We start from the raw sequence: 19,876 nt of genomic DNA on the forward strand, positions 1-19,876 counted from the left end.
AGCATGATGAAGTTAAGAGTGGAAGGGGTGAGGAGAGAAATGGACTCTGGGCAGAGTTCTGCAATGGGCCTAAGAATTTGAGAAGAGGCTGGAGATCCTGCTGGAATGGAATCATTGTGGCATGATTTATAGGGGGACGAATCTGACAGATGACTGAGTGCTTCTGCAGGGTAATCCTTGCAACAAGAGAGGGGGAGCTTTTGTTAGCAGATAGGATGATAACGGCAGTACGTTAAAAATCTTCTATCAGTAGCACCAGGTAGCATCCTGTAAAACCACCTTTTGCCCAGCATAATACAGTTACAGCAGCTAAACAAGTGGTTGGAAGACATCTGCAGAAATACTGAGCCATCATTCTTCTATAGCTGTCCATAATTGTGAAAGTGTTGTCGGTGCACAATTTTGTGCACTAACTGACTTCTCAATTATGTACCATAAATGTTCAATTTGATTCATGTTGGGCTATCTGGATAAGCCAAATTATTTGCCTGAATGTCCAGAATGTTCTGCAAGCCAATTGTGAACAATTGTGGTTCAGTGACATGGCGCACTGTCATTTATAAAAATTAAATCCACATTTGTATGGGAACATTAAGTCCACGAATGGCTGCAAATATCTCCAAGTACCTGAGCATAACCATTTCCCATCAATGACTGATTCAGTTGGACCAGACAACCCAGTCCACTTAATGTAAACAAAGCCTACACCATTATGGAGCCACCACTAGCTTGCACAGTCCTTTGTTGACAACTTGGGTCTGTAACTCTGTGGTGTCTGCGCCACACTCGAACCCATCTGCCCTTACCAATTGAAATCATGACTCGTCTGACCAGGCCACAGTTTTCCAATCGTCTAGGGTCCAACTGATATAGTCACGAGCCTATGAGTGGCACAGCAGCCGATGATTTGCTATTAGCAAAGGCATTCACGTCGGTCATCTGCTGCCATAGCCCATTAATGCAAAATTTTACCACACTGTTGTAACCGATACATCCATTGCATGTCCCACATTGATTTCTGCGGTTATTTCATGCATTATTGCTTATCTGTGAGTGGCCACTGCGTTGTTTATGGTGAGAGGAAATGTCTGAAATATGATATTCTCTGTAAACTCTTGACACTGTGGCTCTCTGAATACTGAATTCCCTTACAATTTCCGAAATGGAATGTCCCTTGCATCTAGCTCCATCTACCATTCAACAACAACATTGATACATTAGTGAAAGTGTGTTTGTCCATACACTAATTCAACCACAGTTGCATTAAGGTCTTCTCTGAAAGTTGTGGGAAGGTCTAGCAGGACAACAGGTAGGCTACTAGTCCAATACTCTATGGCATCTGAGTACTGACAAGTGTGGTAGGCACAGGTTTCAATTCACAGGTGCCACGCAATGTGGAAAGTGCTTTAAAGAGGTGTGACTAACTATTGGCCCTGATCGGTAGTGATGTGGTGGGGAACACCAAAACATGGAATCCACTCACAAAAGGAGGTCATGGCTACAGTAGCATCTTTCATTGGGTACCCTTCAAGCCAACTAGAGAAACAGTCAATCACTATTGGGCAGTACTGACATCTTTTTGACAGCAGTGAGGGTCCAATAATGTCAATGCGGATAGGCTCAAATCGTTGCCTCGATAGGCTGAAGGTACCGATGGGACTGTAATGTGTCAAGTTATTTTATTGCATAGCCAAGCATTGCACTGGCAGACAAATGCCTTGCAATCCTTCTCGATATTTGATCAAAGAAATCACTTTTTCACTAGTCGTACAGTAGCTTGTACTCCTGGAAGAGAAGGGGTAGCGTTGAGAGGACATTGCCTACGGCAGAAATTGGCTGTAACAGTTGCGCTTGTGGCATTGATACATCGCAGAATAGTACTGCACTCCAGCACGATATACGAATTCGTAAGACTTGGAAGCCTGTTGGAGTTTAGAGGAATGCCTTCAGTTCATTGACCCCTGAGTATCGGCAAGTGCTATGATGTCGAGTTCTTTTGCAATAGAGTCCATGTGAGGTAGCGCATTTGAAGGCCCATTCTGCTCACCATCAACTTGTCGAATATCCACTGTAAACTGCGCAATGTAGTCTAGTCTAAGTGCCACAGCTCACACTGTAATGCTTTGCCTGGCTTCTGACAGAAGACAAAGACAAGTGGCTTATAGTCTGAATGGCAAATATCTGAATTCAAGGTTGTGCCTAAACTTTTCGACTGAGGCATACGCTGCATCAATTTGACGATCATAGGTGCCAGTCATGTTGTAAATGATGATGTAATACAGCTCTGATGATATTTGATGCATTCACCATAATTGTGCGAGGACCATCAGGAAGAGGATGAGCTAACAATGTGGCTTCTGAATTAGCAACTTTCACTCTGGCAAAGTATACTTTCTTTTTGTCAGTCCACTGCAGCATGTCTCCAGGTTTAAGCAAGCCTTTTAGCATTACATTGAAAAGCTCTGCCAATAATGCACAACTGCTCCCAAAAAGTTGACAAAAATTTGTGGAGCCCAAGAAATGGTGTAATTCATGTACCAGGTGGTTATAATTACTGTACAAATACCAAACTTGGTAGCATTAATGTCCAGAGTAATGGTGCAAGATTTCCATTCGTCGCTGCAGCAACAACCAGTTCCAACTATGGCCACCAGGTGCTGTGATCAGTCACTGTCATTCATTCATAGGCTAACACACCGGAGCAGTCGCAGTGCACTTGTTGACATGTCAACGTGAGCTTGGATGAAAGGAGCAAGGCATTATTGGTGAAACTCTATTATCTAAACAATAGTAATGCTGCAGCTGCACTTCAAGAATATTACGGGCTGAAAGGACTATGGAAGGGTCCTCTTTCTCCACCTGTTATGCAGAGCATGAAGAAGTTCGAATCAATTGGAGAACAGGGTGTCGGTCCGGCATGAGGCCGATGACTAGTTGCACCACAGGCAGTGGATGAAATCGCTGTTGCTGTGGCGGACAACGCTGCGTGCAATTCCAAATCATCAGGCAGTGCACTTGCTGTGTCACGACAGTTGAACATCCCGTGGTCCACTGTACAGAAGGTCCTTCAAACCACAGGACGCATGACATGTTGACTTCGCTCTACACTTTCTCGCAAGGATTGAAGTTGACGAGGGCTGACCCTGGACCATCCTATGGACAGGTGAAGCTCATTTTACTCCGATGGGTGAGGTGAATTGTCGAGAGCAGGGATCTTCACCTCCTGTCACTATGCATGAAGCTCCTCTGTATGGTGAACATGTCACCTTCAGGGCTACATTCATCATTGGCCCATTCTTTTCTGAACAGGTTGGCACTCCAGGACCGAAGACGTGCAGTGTGACTGGCCAGCGTTACTGCAATGTGCTTCGCCAGCATGTCATACCCGCTCTACATGAGAGAGAGAGAAATTGAACTCTACAGTTTTCATGCAAGATGGGGGACCATCGCACATCGCTCGTGAAGTTCACCTGCTTCGCTGAAACACATTTGGAAACGATTGAATTATCAGCCGATTGTTTCCAAATGCTTGGCCGGCATGATCACCTGACCTCACTCCCTGTGATTTCTGGTTGTGGGGCTACCTGAAGGTCAGGGTTTCCCACGGGAACATTCACATGTGCTGATCTGAAGCGCAGCACATCATGAAATGGTAGCCAGCATACCTAAGGACATGCTTCGTTCTGCTGTGCAGAATGCTATCCTGTGCTTTCAGACTCTTCTGAACACTGATGGGCGCCATATTGACCCCCTCTTTTTCAGCAATAATGGTACCGGTATGTAATCGTATGATGTACCGTAGCAACACATTAAAAGTGTTTCACTTGAATTGCTTCTGCATTGTTTCTCTTCCTCATGTCCTTGACATTAATGCTACCAAGTTTGGTTCTTGTACCATAATTAGTTTCCTTGTTATAATGTGTCAAATAGGAAAAGTTTAATTATAACCAGCCAGTATTTTAGTGGGCTGTGGAAACTGTGAAAGAGTTTCCACTTTCTCTTGAGGTGGTAGGATTCATTCTGAATTGGTAAGGTACACTAAGAATTTTACTTCAGTCATTACAAAGAGACTTTTTTCACATTAATCACTAAGCTATGTTCTAGAGGACAATTCCTGTAGATGTGATATACTGTGTTCATCATAAGAATAAACCTGATGTAAACGTTACACCATATATTCTTTCACGTCTGCTTGAATCACACTGGATTTCGTTTCACATGGAGCAGAAGCCAAGCTGTTTCCAGTACAGTCAAGTACGATCATAAGGACATGTTCTATACTGCGTTATACGCACAGAGACTGAGCGATAATACGGGACAACAGCTCTACCAGCACATTTAACTTGGACAGCACTGGCCAGCCAGCTGGTCCAAATCATCTGCAACAATGTGAGAAGTTGCAGTTGAAACGTGAAAAAAACTTCGAATGTCACTTAATTTTTAATGAGAATGAAAAGTCTGGCAAAACACCAGCACTATCGCACACTTCTTAGGTGACCAGACAGAAAGCATAAAATGCTCTCGTTCTCAACTAATATAGTTTTCTAATTACAAAGAAGAGTGATGAAAATTCTTAACATAAACAGTATGATTTTTCTGAGCAAGCTGCGTGTGATGCAGAAGCATACTGCAGGGATCTCACCATATGGTTGAATACTGTAGCCACTGAAGGTATTAATTATAGTGAGTCATCTGGCAATCTCTTAAATCCTTCCTTATCCAAATATGAGAACTACATTTCCGTTCTGGAATTGTAATCTGCTAAGCTCTGGAACTGTCATCTGCTACGTTTATAACGAGTCGATCAACAACAGAATATACGAAGCCACCCAGGCACTGCGTTATCATCTTTTACAATATGCCATTCTATATCCCACCAGTGTTTGGCAGTGACATGTGATAAAAATGTGTGCATTAGTTCCAGATTGTTTTTTCAAGTTTCTACACCACCTATCACTCTGGTTCATCAGAGACTACATGTGTGGTATAAAACAATGAACCTAGTCCAAGTAAAGAGTATTGGATTTTTCCTTTTTGTCCTAAAAATTGAACTTTTATGTTTTCTTAATTTAAGCACTCTTCATTAACAAACTTGCATAAAATATCAATAACTAAGAATTTATATGTGAAATGAAAACAGGAATTTCACATGTACACGTAATTAGAAACAAGAAGACATGCATTGTTCATAAAAAATGATGAATTTTACAAATATGACATGTAGGTATTTCAAAAAAAGAAAAAAGGAGACTGAGGCGGAACTTGAACCAGCAATTCATGAACTGCGCCAGATTATCAACCTACTATGCTACCAATTCCACTACAAAGTCGATTTTTTTCTGTAAATTTGTGAAATCATTAAGCACAGCCTATTTCTCAGCAGTTTTTAACCGTGTTTCACACGCGTTTCACTATGTAGCAAGAAACAGCTCAGCCATTTACATACTGCGTGTTAACAGTGTGACAATCAGAGTGCAACAGAGACTGTGACTGTACATGATTTTTTAAATAAAAACTACATAGCTAAGCATGATTCAGAAAAATGTTAATCGCTGTTACTACATTAGAATATCTTAAAGTTTCATTGAACGTAACTTAGTAATACAATATCTGATGTATCAAAGTCGGACCTACCTCCAAGAGTATAACACCACCAGTGTACGTGTGCTATTGCTGCAGAACCTCACCGTGTTTGTGTTTGTTTACTTCAGGTTTATTCTTATGGTGAACAGACTATAATTGCTTTGCCTTGTTTGACAACATTAGACACAACAGAACTAAGTCTGTAGTTACTTCACTTACAATGTACTGGAAGTCTGGGAGGCATTGCACAGTCCAAATGGCATCTGCAGAAATTCTGGAGTCCAAATGGAGAGCAAACAGCTGTTTTGGGTATATCTGCTGACACAGTGGGTATACGATTAAAAGCACAGACAATGTCTATCAGGCAGAAAACTGTCTTTCCATGAATGTGCATAGCCAATGCTTCAATATATGGCACAGGGTAGTGAGCACGTATTGTTCTCGCATTAAGCTGACAATAGTTGCCATAAGGACTCCAATTGTTTCTCTTCTTATGGACAATATGGAGGCCCAGTTATTATTTGAAGGGCAACATGTAATGGAACTCTTTCTTTGCCATCTCGAGTTAGCCTGAAGGTAGACTATGAGGCAGTGTGTGAACTGGTGGTCCTTGTGTGGTTACAATGTGATGCACCAGCGAGTGTTTTACTGGTGCTACAGTAGCAGACAGACACGTTACTTCATGGAACTGGTGAAAACAGATCATCAAATGGCAATTCAGCAATGATCATTTTGATGACTGCATGGTTTGCATGGCATAGGTGTCCACGACTAGACAACTGTGTAGTGTCAAGCATATGTCTATGGTTAAGGTCTGTGAGGAGGCTGCAAGACAAAAATTTGCTCCAACTATTGAGCATAACATGTTGGAAAGAATGAATCTCCTTATGAATTTGTGTTAAGATGGAAGTTTAGATTTAAGGTGACACAATGGAGTTCCACCCACAGTGTACAACTGACTGGCTGTCAATATTTCGTTGTGGAAGATGAGAAGAAGGATACACAGACATCATAGCCTGGATCAATGAGGAATTGTAGCTTCAGAGAGATCTCTTTTATGGACAGATTGTCCATTTTGAAATCAGCTGCGATCACATCTGATTTCAGGGGGTGTTTTCCTTACCAAAGAATGGTCAACATCACCTAGCTGCAATTCCAAATTTTCTGTGATATCAGCAGACATTCTGCCTGGTGGACAAACATTTGTTTCTGCTTGACAATTATTGCTGTCATGATGCTCGTGTGGAGTGTCATATTTGTACGGCCATGACTTGTCAGCTAATTCAGTTACTTGTGTTAGCAGTGTTTCAAGAGGGCAAGGCACACTGTCCAGTGGATATGGTTGTGGCACCAGTGGATGGATACATCTTGACTATTCATTCAGCAACTGTGAGATTTTTCTTTGCACCCACAGGCATGTGTAGCAAATCATATATTCCATTACCTACAGTCATTCACTGCGCTATCTGCCAGCACACAAAGTAGTTGGGATGGTGTATCGGGTGTATACGCAGACAAGGAAAAAAATCCCGGATTTCCCGGTTAAAAATACACTTTCTCCCGGGTGGAAACATAGTTTTTCCCTGTTAATTGACAGTATATTTCCTCTTGGAACTGTGTAACTTATCAATCCTTTGAATGGTTATGGTTTTATACATGGGCGTAGAATTTCCCGGCACTTTAGAAAACGAAACTAAGAGGAAAAAACACCTTTTGGAAAGATGTTTGATGTGCAGTAATATGTATGCTGCATATTTTCGTATTACGAAAGTATAAACTCGAATTCCACCAAACACCACGTTACTTTCCGAAGAATTGAAATCGAGATTGCGATGTGTATTTGTAAGCCAGTAATAGCTCCAGTTACGTGATCTCGCCAGCCGATAACAGCGGATATTCAGAGCATAGGACACATGGTGTAGTCAGCCAATAGCAACATCACTTAAGTAGTGCGAACACACAAACAGGAAAAGTTAAATGGTTTAAATTTATATATATAATGTTGATACAATAAAAACTAAGCTTTCACATATAATATTGGTCTTTTATGCACATATTACATTTTAAGATATATCACACAAATGTGCCAGTAAATTTTTTAATAACAACATAAAAGTGTGATCTTCTGTGCTATAAATTCTTCTAAATGGCCCGTCATCAAAGAGCTGATTTTTAAATGAGTCCCAGATTCCCAGTGAAGTAGGCATTGCCCTGATATTAAGCTTTTCCATGTGGTTTTGGGATGTAAATTTCCTTGGGTACCAGTACTTTGTTATCTCATGTCTGGTTCTTTGTTATGGCATAATGCCATACGTGCTAGAAGATGAAAACATACACTTGAAATGCACCGAACAGTTGAAACTAGCCAACAGTTTGGAATTAAACCCTTTGTTTCAAATATATTGACTGCCTCAGTGGAAAAGATTAATAAAAGAAAATTTCTTCAGCAAACCAATAAAAATAACTTCATTGTTCTGCATGGCAATTAACGCTTGACTGTCAGAAAGGCGGAAATAAAATAAATCTGAAACTAATAACGTATTTTAGCTTTCCATAATTATGTGAATGTATTTTAATTCAAATGATAGCTCCCGGCCAAAGAAATCAATTTTGTTTTCATTGGACGCGAGTGCAGTAGACAAAGAGGAAACAGCAAAATCACTAAATGTAAACACGGGTCACGTGGAGACTACCTGCTTCCCTATTGTAACTCAGACTGCTCTGTGCATCAGACCCATATCTACGGTATTTCCGAACCGGGGCAATAGTAGATAGTGGCATCCCTCAAGCGTTTGAGATAGGCCGCAAAAAAAAAAAAAATTCAAAAAGAATGTTCATTTTGTAGCGCACATCTTTCTGAAGGGTCTGATACATAAGACATATGTGTCCGAGGAATTGTAAGACATGTTATTTGATCTAAAGTGTGCCAAAGTGCAGCGCCACACCTCTTCACACAGCATTCTTCTATCGCACGTCACTGTATTTCGATCTGTGGAATTGAAAGGTGTATATTTTGTACTGGATGCCATCACACTATATTCAGGACAATGGAAATTAAAATGTCCTATGGTGCCTCTCCTGCTTCTAGTCAGCCAGGTTGACATCCTGCCCCTCTTTTTTTAAAAAATCAGAAAATTTGCGCTCTTTATTCCCGATTAGCTAACAACTTGCTGCTTTGTGTGACATAAAATTAAGTATAGTATACATAAAACAAGCAAAGAGAAGAGACAGTGCACATTCCTTCAATCCTAGCTCCTATAATTTTTTTTTCTCTCTATCTTGCTTTCCTTTCTGCGAAAGGATCTGTTACCTCATCAAAGTTGGTCAAACATTTTGCTACATGAAAAATCAAAATGATGTCTAATACTGAAAAAGCTGTAATTACAAATAGGCCCAAGACTGGTGTGGCTTCTCGACCCGATTACCGGTATTTTGTCACTATCTGCGAGATAAAACAAAATAGGCCTTTATAATACTGCAGCAATTGTAACACACGCCAAATAAACGAGACTGTTTTGGCAGAAATGGTCATTTTTATAACACGGCAGAGTATAATTCATAAAGTACCAATATCAAATTAGGTCTACAACAAGCAAAAAGCTTAATATTAGGAAGTAGTTTTACAGTTCATTCATACGCTCCAGTTTCTCAAGCATAAGATCGAAAAGTAGTAGTGCGAAATTTTGATATAAATTTGGAATCGTCATATTCTTCGATAATTTAAGTGATGTCACCGTTTCTTCTCCTTCCTCGTTCTAACAAACAATGTTGTCTTCACTAATTCTGTATCTACTCCTGCCAATGTCAAAGCTTATTCCCCGTTAACTTCACTAACTCTGCCAGAATCACCAGCTTAGTTATCCCGCGATTATTCTCCGGTTAGGCATTGTTACGTGTTCATACAACCCGTTTTCCGTGCTACTTCCAGAATAGACCTTAAAGCGGCTGCTAGCCGGAGACTGTACAACTGGCCGGCCCTTGCTGGTGTAGCGATCTGGCCAAAACTTTTGTCAAAATCTCATTTTCTTAGATACACCAAGAAGATAATACGTAATCCTTCTTACCTGTTATTCCTGTTAGTCATTTATTCGCACTCTGGTAGCCTGAGTCTACGGATTTCACTGGTAATCATAACAACACTCATCATTCGCAAACCCAATCAACCACATAATCAGACAGTGGTCGTCTTTCTTTCGTTCGGCTGTACTCTGCTCAGCTCGTATAGCCCCTTTTGTCTGCAGGAAAGTTTATTTCTAGATGTGACGAGGATTCCACAGACAGAAGAGACATCACGTACACTATGCACGCATTCACAAATCAACTTATGATTCATTCAGAAATCAACTTAGAATGTGTTCAACAATGTTCAAAAACCGACACGGACACATTTCAAAGTCATACGAATAATCGATAGACCAACATGCGCTGGATGCTAGGCGCTTTGTGAAACAAGGTTTCTTCCTCAAGAATATGAATTCTAGCAGTTGTTTTGATAGTGTAATGTATTATATAAAACTTCACATTACTCTTAGTCTGAGAAATGGATAACAGAGAATACATGCATTTACTTTGCAAACAAACAATTCACTTTTTTGGGAAGCACTACTCGTAGTGAAGAAGTTATCAACATATGCCCGCAGTACGAAGAGGTATAGGATGCGGTGGTTTTCTATATGGAGAAATATAAAGCATGGTAAACATGCAGGTAACACAAATGTAAGGGCCGCTTGTGAGACTAAACTAACACCAGTGTCTCAAGAAGATTAAGATCTTTATACGAGGTGCATTCAAGTTCTAAGGCCCCCGATTTTTTTTCTAATTAACTACTCACCCGAAATTGATGAAACTGGCGTTACTTCTCGATGTAATCGCCCAGCAGACGTACACATTTTTCACAACGCTGATGCCATGATTCCATGGCAGCGGCGAAGGCTTCTTTAGGAGTCTGTTTTGACCACTGGAAAATCGCTGAGGCAATAGCAGCACGGCTGGTGAATGTGCGGCCACGGAGAGTGTCTTTCATTGTTGGAAAAAGCCAAAAGTCACTAGGAGCCAGATCAGGTGAGTAGGGAGCATGAGGAATCACTTCAAAGTTGTTATCACGAAGAAACTGTTGCGTAACGTTAGCTCAATGTGCGGGTGCATTGTCTTGGTGAAACAGCACACGCGTAGCCCTTCCCGGACGTTTTTGTTGCAGTGCAGGAAGGAATTTGTTCTTCAAAACATTTTCGTAGGATGCACCTGTTACCGTAGTGCCCTTTGGAACGCAATGGGTAAGGATTATGCCCTCGCTGTCCCAGAACATGGACACCATCCTTTTTTCAGCACTGGCGGTAACCCGAAATTTTTTTGGTGGCGGTGAATCTGTGTGCTTCCATTGAGCTGACTGGTGCTTTGTTTCTGGATTGAAAAATGGCATCCACGTCTCATCCATTGTCACAACAGACGAAAAGAAAGTCCCATTCATGCTGTCGTTGCGCGTCAACATTGCTTGGCAACATGCCACACGGGCAGCCATGTGGTCGTCCGTCAGCATTCGTGGCACCCACCTGGATGACACTTTTCGCATTTTCAGGTCGTCATGCAGGATTGTGTGCACAGAACCCACAGAAATGCCAACTCTGTAGGCGATCTGTTCAACAGTCATTCGGCGATCCCCCAAAACAATTCTCTCCACTTTTTCGATCATGTCGTCAGACCGGCTTGTGCGAGCCCGAGGTTGTTTCGGTTTGTTGTCACTCGATGTTCTGCCTTCATTAAACTGTCGTACCCACGAACGCACTTTCGACACATCCATAACGCCATCACCACATGTCTCCTTCAACTTTCGATGAATTTCAATTGGTTTCACACCACGCAAATTCAGAAAACGAATGATTGCACGCTGTTCAAGTAAGGAAAACGTCGCCATTTTAAGTATTTAAAACAGTTCTCATTCTCGCCGCTGGCGGTAAAATTCCATCTGCCGAACGGTGCTGCCATCTCTGCGACGTATTGACAATGAATGCAGCCTCTTTTTAAAACATTGCGCATGTTTCTATCTCTTTCGAGTCCGGAGAAAAAAAATCGGAGGCCTTAGAACTTGAATGCACCTCGTACAAGACAATGAAACTTCAAGTTCAAACAATAAGGAAGATAAAAAATAAATAAATAGAACAACATTGTCTCTAATAAAAGCAAAAAGTGTGTGGTCACATTAACCAGAAAATATCTTTTTGAATGTGACGTGTGTGAAGAGCGATTGCAAATGTAAGCACGTGTAAACAGCAAGGAAAACACAGTAACATTCTGTTCCTGATCAGTGTGGTGTAGTTTGTAATTGTAATTTGGTTTTCATATGAGGGGACTGTCGAGTCGTTTTAAAAATGAGTTAAAGTATATTTTTGGGTTACATTCAAATCACCAATCTGTGGATATCATAATATAAAATTCGACAGTCTACCACACTAACAACTAAGCTATTGAATAATTTATGTGCAATTGGGTAAAACAACAATTTTCATTAACTGTTTAGTTTCGTTGAATAACGCTATCCTTCCTGGCAACAGTGGGAAAGCATATTTCCGAGGTAAATTAATATTAACTTCACAGTGCAAAACAGTTTTAATCAAGTTAGTGAACTTGCGCATTGACGTGGTGGCAATTTGCTGGTCATTCTCTGGAACACTCGAAAACTACTTTTCAGGAGTTTTGACAGATGTAGCTGTACAGCATAGTACTACACACCATATGGAACTCGTTTTCCAAAACAAATTCCAAAACAAGACAGCACTGTGAATTAGCATTATGACAGTAGGACCAGCGAGCTTAGCTAATGACATCATAGGCATCACATGACTCAAATGGAGTGTATCAGCGGGCTCTCAAAGTACACTCCTGGAAATTGAAATAAGAACACCGTGAATTCATTGTCCCAGGAAGGGGAAACTTTATTGACACATTCCTGGGGTCAGATACATCACATGATCATACTGACAGAACCACAGGCACATAGACACAGGCAACAGAGCATGCACAATGTCGGCACTAGTACAGTGTATATCCACCTTTCGCAGCAATGCAGGCTGCTATTCTCCCATGGAGACGATCGTAGAGATGCTGGATGTAGTCCTGTGGAACAGCTTGCCATGCCATTTCCACCTGGCGCCTCAGTTGGACCAGCGTTCGTGCTGGACGTGCAGACCGCGTGAGACGACGCTTCATCCAGTCCCAAACATGCTCAATGGGGGACAGATCCGGAGATCTTGCTAGCCAGGGTAGTTGACTTACACCTTCTAGAGCACGTTGGGTGGCACGGGATACATGCGGACGTGCATTGTTCTGTTGGAACAGCAAGTTCCCTTGCCGGTCTAGGAATGGCAGAACGATGGGTTCGATGACGGTTTGGATGTACCGTGCACTATTCAGTGTCCCCCCGACGATCACCAGTGGTGTACGGCCAGTGTAGGAGATCGCTCCCCACACCATGATGCCGGGTGTTGGCCCTGTGTGCCTCGGTCGTATGCAGTCCTGATTGTGGCGCTCACCTGCACGGCACCAAACAAGCATACGACCATCATTGGCACCAAGGCAGAAGCGACTCTCTTCGCTGAAGACGACACGTCTCCATTCGTCCCTCCATTCACGCCTGTCGCGACACCACTGGAGGCGGGCTGCACGATGTTGGGGCATGAGCGGAAGACGGCCTAACGGTGTGCGGGACCGTAGCCCAGCTTCATGGAGACGGTTGCGAATGGTCCTCGCCGAAACCCCAGGAGCAACAGTGTCCCTAATTTGCTGGGAAGTGGCGGTGCGGTCCCCTACGGCACTGCGTAGGATCCTACGGTCTTGGCGTGCATCCGTGCGTCGCTGCGGTCCGGTCCCAGGTCGACAGGCACGTGCGCCTTCCGCCGACCACTGGCGACAACATCGATGTACTGTGGAGACCTCACGCCCCACGTGTTGAGCAATTCGGCGGTACGCCCACCCGGCCTCCCGCATGCCCAATATACGCCCTCACTCAAAGTCCGTCAACTGCACATACGGTTCACGTCCACGCTGTCGCGGCATGCTACCAGTGTTAAAGACTGCGATGGAGCTCCGTATGCCACGGCAAACTGGCTGACACTGACGGCGGCGGTGCACAAATGCTGCGCAGCTAGCGCCATTCGACGGCCAACACCGCAGTTCCTGGTGTGTCCGCTGTGCCGTGCATGTGATCATTGCTTGTACAGCCCTCTCGCAGTGTCCGGAGCAAGTATGGTGGGTCTGACACACCGGTGTCAATGTGTTCTTTTTTCCATTTCCAGGAGTGTATTTGAAATTCTTCTCACTTATTATAAACAAATATTTAAATTCAAGAGGAAAACAGAATGTTAGGAGCACAAAGTGATATAATTAACCATTTAAGACAGTTTCCAGAAAATCAATATCCTATTCAACAATTTCAGACTCAAAGAATAGTGTATGTCCAGCCATTTATGAGACCACTGATAGGATTTACACACTGAAACTTGCAAAAATGTCATCTAGCTTAAGTTTATAGAGACATGCTCAGATACAGGAGTTGTTGATGTAACAACTGGCTGCAAAATGGTAATATTTGCTATGGTTTTACTACTAATGACAATTATTATTTGTTCCCCTACAGTAACAACAGCAACGATGGCTTAGCTAATGAAGATAAGAGTTAAATTTGAAGACATTATAACATATTAAAAGCAACACACAATTACTTGAAACATTAGGCAGCAACATCATCTACTGAACTGATAAAAGTGAAATGCCCGCACGATTTTGCAGCACATAAATTGCATGCAAATCTGGATCAAAACAAATTTACTGATTATTTCAAAGCCTAAAATGCATGTAAAAAATGCATAATTTGTGTCACGTGAAAATAAATATAATGTGTATAACCAAAGTCATTATATTTTCCCTGACTTTTCAGCTTACCCAGATTTTTGATAACCTGGATGACCTACAATCTCACCTCGTCTGGATAAATGAGATTTTAGGAAGAGTCACTTAAGAATATTTCTACTGTTTACTATTAAACAAAGAATAATGAAAAGAATAAGCTTTTCGAAATTCTGGATGCAAAAATAAATATTACACTTACCCATCTCATTAAACATAAATTCATCCTGATATTCCTTTAGGAACTGTGCAGATCTATTTTCATCAAAGAAGAGGGAGTACACTTTTTTCACATCTTCAATGCCAACCTGTATTAAAGTAAGTAAGTAAGTAAATAAATAAAAATAAGCTTTAAGCTTTGCAATTTGCATATCCCTCTCTCTTACCAATTTTTGTGTGCGGGCACCACACACACATCAGAGAGAGAGAGAGAGAGACTAAAATAAGCTCTGCCACTTTTACATTGACCATTATTGCCACAAATGGTTCCTGGCCTGACAACCAGTACAATCAACTACTTGGGCTGTTCTGAAAGAGCACCTTTGCTATTATTTAGCACATAAAATTATTAACACATTTTAGTTTAACATAAAATAGGGAGTTACTGTACTTCAGACACATACCTCAGTGCTCTTCCGACGACGAGCAACAAGGCTGGCAGTAGTGATGAGCTGAATCGCGTATCGCAATGATGTCTCCAGTGCAATTCTCGTCAAAACTGTCAGAGCATCATCTGTCATTTCACAGTCCTCTTCTTCACACCTTAAATTAGTGATGAGAAAAATGTCATTCATCTAGAAACTTCACAAAGTATTATAAGAGAATTAAATACCAATATTTTGTGCTCTACAGAAACAAAAGGAAACATCTGATGAAGCTCACATATTAGATTATTGTAGTAGCCAATTTAAGCGAAATTTCATTGTACTTATTAAATGTAACAAAGTCACACAGGAATTTAGAAACTGAAAACTGCAATTAACAATTAAGATAAACATTTGACAATAGTCACCAATGCACCAAACATGAAGGAAGCTGAAAAGCAGAGACTGTTAAAAAGATTTTTGAAGTGAGGTCTTCATCTAAGGGCTAACAGCATGAGCAGCAAGTAACATAAAATTCAGCATAGTAACAATCCTACACACAAAGATATGAAATTAGCAGGGGATTTTTCTAGCATGCTATAGCAGTACAAGGAAAATGAAATAAATGATATTATAAATGAAAATTGAGAGTAAACCTGAGAGCTCTGCAGGAGGATTTATAAGCGAAATAAAGAGTGAGGAAGGAATAGGAAAAATCATAAGTCTACAAAACGATCAATAAATTACTGATTAACAGGTGTGGATAATGAGGTCTCCTGGGACTGGAACCATGTAAGAGAGCTGCAAGACTGATGTCTGAATGAGTGCTGTACAGTAAAGTAACCTTGTAATTCCATACACAGGTGTCATATTAAGAAAAGCAGAGCTACCGTCCATACAGTTCTGAGAATGTCGAATCTCACTTTTTGGGCTTTTTCAATGCCCTGTTGAATATTTAAAGCACACTTGCACATTCTAAGAATTTTTAATGAATATAATATCTTCTAATTTTGTAGGTATGAAGGTTATTTGGGGAGTGAGGTCCGATTTCTTATTAAACTGTTTTATTTAAAACTTTACATGTTTCTCTATTTTTCTACATAGTTTCCCTACCTGTTTACACATGTCATAAAAATCTACAAGCTTTTGCACCCCTTAAGTCACAGATGTCTGCCACCTGTGAGAATAACCAGACCTTAACTGCATCTCTCACATCATCAGTTGCAAAGCACTTGCTGCTGAGAAACTCCTTCAGGTAGTGAAAAAAACAGAAAATTTCTCGCCGCCAAGCCTGGATTGTATGGAAGGTGAACTATCTGTTCCCATCCAAAACATCTGATCAGATTTTGAATGTTGATGGCAGAACGTGGTCTAGCATTGTCATGCAGCAACAGAACTCCAGACGTCAGGAATCTATTATGCTTATTCCGTATTGTATGTCGAAGTTGAGTCAGTGTAGCGCAATAAACGGCTGCATTTATTGTTGTCCCTTGCTGCATAAACTTACCTAACAATACTCCAAGTCTATCCCAAAACACGGTTACCATAACCCTACGTATCGAGACTGTCTGCTTGGCCTCTACTTTGACTGGTGAAATCATGTGACATCATTCCATTAACCGACATTTAAACTCTGAGGTCATGTGAGAAACCTACATCTCGTCCCCTGTGACAATGTTCTCTAAAAATTGATCATCTTCCTCATGATATTGGTAAAAAATCAATAACACAAGCCATTCTTTCCATTTTGTGTTTCTCAGTAACCGGCCTGGGAACACAATGTGCACACAATTTGCAAAATTGCTACTTTTCAGAGAGAATTTGGTGCAAAGTTGTTCTACCCACATTCGGAAATTCATGCCAAAGCTAAAGCTGAAGCTATGAATCACCAGTCTATAAACCTTTTTGTCCAAGGCTTTGACCAAATCATCTGAGATAACTGACCGTCGGCCCAAATGCAGTTCATCATGGAGATTTTCCTGCATTTCCTTGAAAGCTATCACTCACTCACACACTTGGCTGTCACTCATCACACTGAGTCCCTACAACTCGCTTATCTGTCTATGAATTTAAGCTGCTCCAACATTCCTTGCCACGAAAAACCAAATCACTGACCTTATTTCACAGTCAGTAAGTTGATCAATTGTTTTAAATATTTCGAACTCTGTGTAAACAGCACACTGCGACAATATCAATGCAAATCAAGCCATTTGAAGAGCAAGGCATGCCAGCAGTTGGTGCACATGCCCATTTCAATGCCTGCGGGACATTCGATTAGCTAAGGAGCCTCGGACCCTACTTTCTAATTAACCTTGTACTGCATTACGGAAATGAAATAGGTGATAGTGAGATACGAGATTACGCTGCGATAGGAAACCAGTGGTCGGAAATGCATACTTACTATGTTATAGACACACACAGCATACACTGCATAACAGCAATGTAGCTCATGGTAACTGCTCAAAGTGATGATGCAGTTTCAATGCAAGCATGGGAATGACACATGAAGTTCTCCAGCACTCTCTCAAAGACCCTTGGTGTCTGTTGTACCAGGAGACACGCAGCTTGGATACTAGCAAGCAGATCTTCGTCCGTTCCTATGGGGGTTTCATACAACAATGTCTTCACCTAATCCCAGAGGAAAAACTCCAGAGGTGCGAGATTCTGCGATCATGCTGGCCACGGGTGAGTCCTTCTTTCCAGTTCAACGACGAGTGCATGTGTTGTTCTGGTGCTCACAGACATTAACATTGAAGTGCACTTGTGCACCATCATGTTGTAACCACATCCTTTCACATACAACAAGTAGTACATCTCCAAGAACTGTAGCAGCACATCTGACAGGAACACTGTACCAGTCAAATGAGGAGGCAGCAAATACATTCCTATTAGGTGACATTGGACAATGCATGACCATACACTGTCAGAAAATAGTTCCCGATGGCCACCAATGTTGGTGGTATAGGCATTGTCCTCACTCCAGACATGGCTGTTGCAAACACGATCACAGGTGAATGAGGCCTCATCTGTGAACTGTACAAAATTCAGCACTACAGGACTGTGGTGAATAATCAATTGATAGAAGTAAAGGCGGGGCTCAAACACTGTTGGTTACAGAGCTTGCACACATTCTTTATGATAGGGATGTAATACCTGTTCCAACAGAACTTGCCACTCTGTATCCTTCAAAGTCTGCATTTCACTGCAAGTTGATGGATGCTTATTGCTGGGTAGTTGGCCACGTGATCCAACACCACCTACTCAAAGTGTGGTGTTTGGACATGTCTTTGGTGGGAAACTAGGATGACATACTGTGGCATGAATGACTCCATCTTTCATAAGTTGGTATCCCTAGAGATAAACTTCTTCCAATTAGAATGACACTTGTTGGGAAAGCTTTCTCTGTATGTTTTACAGATATTACATCCTGCCGCCCCATACGTTAAATGCATGTGTCAACTCTCATGCCGAATAATGTTCTATCTCTGACTATGCATCATGTACTGTACACAGTAATACCCAACACATGGACACATCAGGAGCCGTTTGAAGCAAAGGACACCTGACACCAGGGGTAGTGTTATGTATGCAGCGCAGTTTAATACATTGGTGCAGTTCATGGGGTCGTCGCATGACACACGTGCTGTAAGTTAAGTCTTGTACAATATGTCTGTTTCGTGGTCATGGGTGTAAGCTGTTTATCACCTGCTGCCTGTTCATGTGTAGAACAGACACCCAGGATTTTTGTGCGAGTGTGGCAGAACTGCATGCACCATTGAAATACACATTCAGAATGGCAGTCATTGCTTCGAGCAATTACTATGTGCTACATTGTTGTTATGCGGCATACACTGTATGTGCCCCGAATATACTAAATATGCATTTCTGACTATTGGTTCCCTGTCTATATAGAATCAGTTGTGGATCCACCATCACCTGTTTCAATTTGACCCAAAAGGTTTGAGACACCCTGTATATTTGAAAGCACACATGGCCAGATGCTTCAACAAGAAGTTTAATTCACTCACAGAGTAATATGTACAAATAAGCATTTGGTCGCAATAGACCACCGGCCACTTTAGTCCCAATGTTTAATTTTTTCTTACAAATGTAATGTAGTGTGCCTTTTTTAAAACAATGAAGTTTCATTCTCACGTAAGTCCTTGTCATTCTAGCGAACTTAAATTGAATGCTACGGACAGAACAGTTTTTCCTCAGTCTCCTAACTATCAGTCCTGTGTGATAAAAGCTTTGAAGTTATTGCAGTGTTGGTACTTTTTTGGTTGTTCATAATATTGCTTAACGACGTTAACAGTAAACGCGATATTGCCGTGTTTGGAGGGAACTGCGGCGACTACAGCCTTTATGAAATACATTAAACGCATTCGTAATTGTGAATAGGAACACTATCACTTGTGTAATGAAATGACGACAATGAAAATGTGTGCTGGACTGGGGCTCAAACACAGACTTCCCGCTTATTGACAAACATTTTCAATGTCGTCATTCCATTACACAGCTGACGGATGTCCATATTCGCAATTTGAACACATTTCATATTAACGCTACCCGATCACACCTGCCCATGGAGGCATTTTCTGAGGTGAAAGTATACACTACAGTGAACTAGAACATGGCTGTGCCTAGCCACTCGACTGTGCTAGCTCCTGCAACAGACAGATCTACAGTTCGCTTTATTAGCAATACGTGTTATTCCAAAATAGTCATTGATGCGAGTGGATAGCCCACTGTAGGTTAACACACAACGCAATAAAAGTTTTCTTGTCTGAGAAAGTAATGCCTGTGCTAAA

General features: G+C 41.5%; 1 protein-coding gene across 1 annotated transcript in view; it reads right to left on the reverse strand.

Annotated features, from left to right (window-relative positions):
- LOC126203506 (ruvB-like 2) overlaps nt 1-19,876 on the reverse strand; it is a 111,704-nt gene that overhangs the window by 7,179 nt on the left and 84,649 nt on the right. The window contains exons 9-10 of the mRNA XM_049937832.1: nt 15,105-15,243; nt 14,684-14,789 (exon numbers count right to left, since the gene is read on the reverse strand). Coding sequence (XP_049793789.1) covers nt 14,684-14,789; nt 15,105-15,243 — 245 coding nt within the window. The remainder of the gene's footprint in view (nt 1-14,683; nt 14,790-15,104; nt 15,244-19,876) is intronic.

The sequence above is a fragment of the Schistocerca nitens genome, chromosome 9 (assembly GCF_023898315.1).
Source record: "Schistocerca nitens isolate TAMUIC-IGC-003100 chromosome 9, iqSchNite1.1, whole genome shotgun sequence".
NCBI classification, from domain to species: domain Eukaryota; kingdom Metazoa; phylum Arthropoda; class Insecta; order Orthoptera; family Acrididae; genus Schistocerca; species Schistocerca nitens.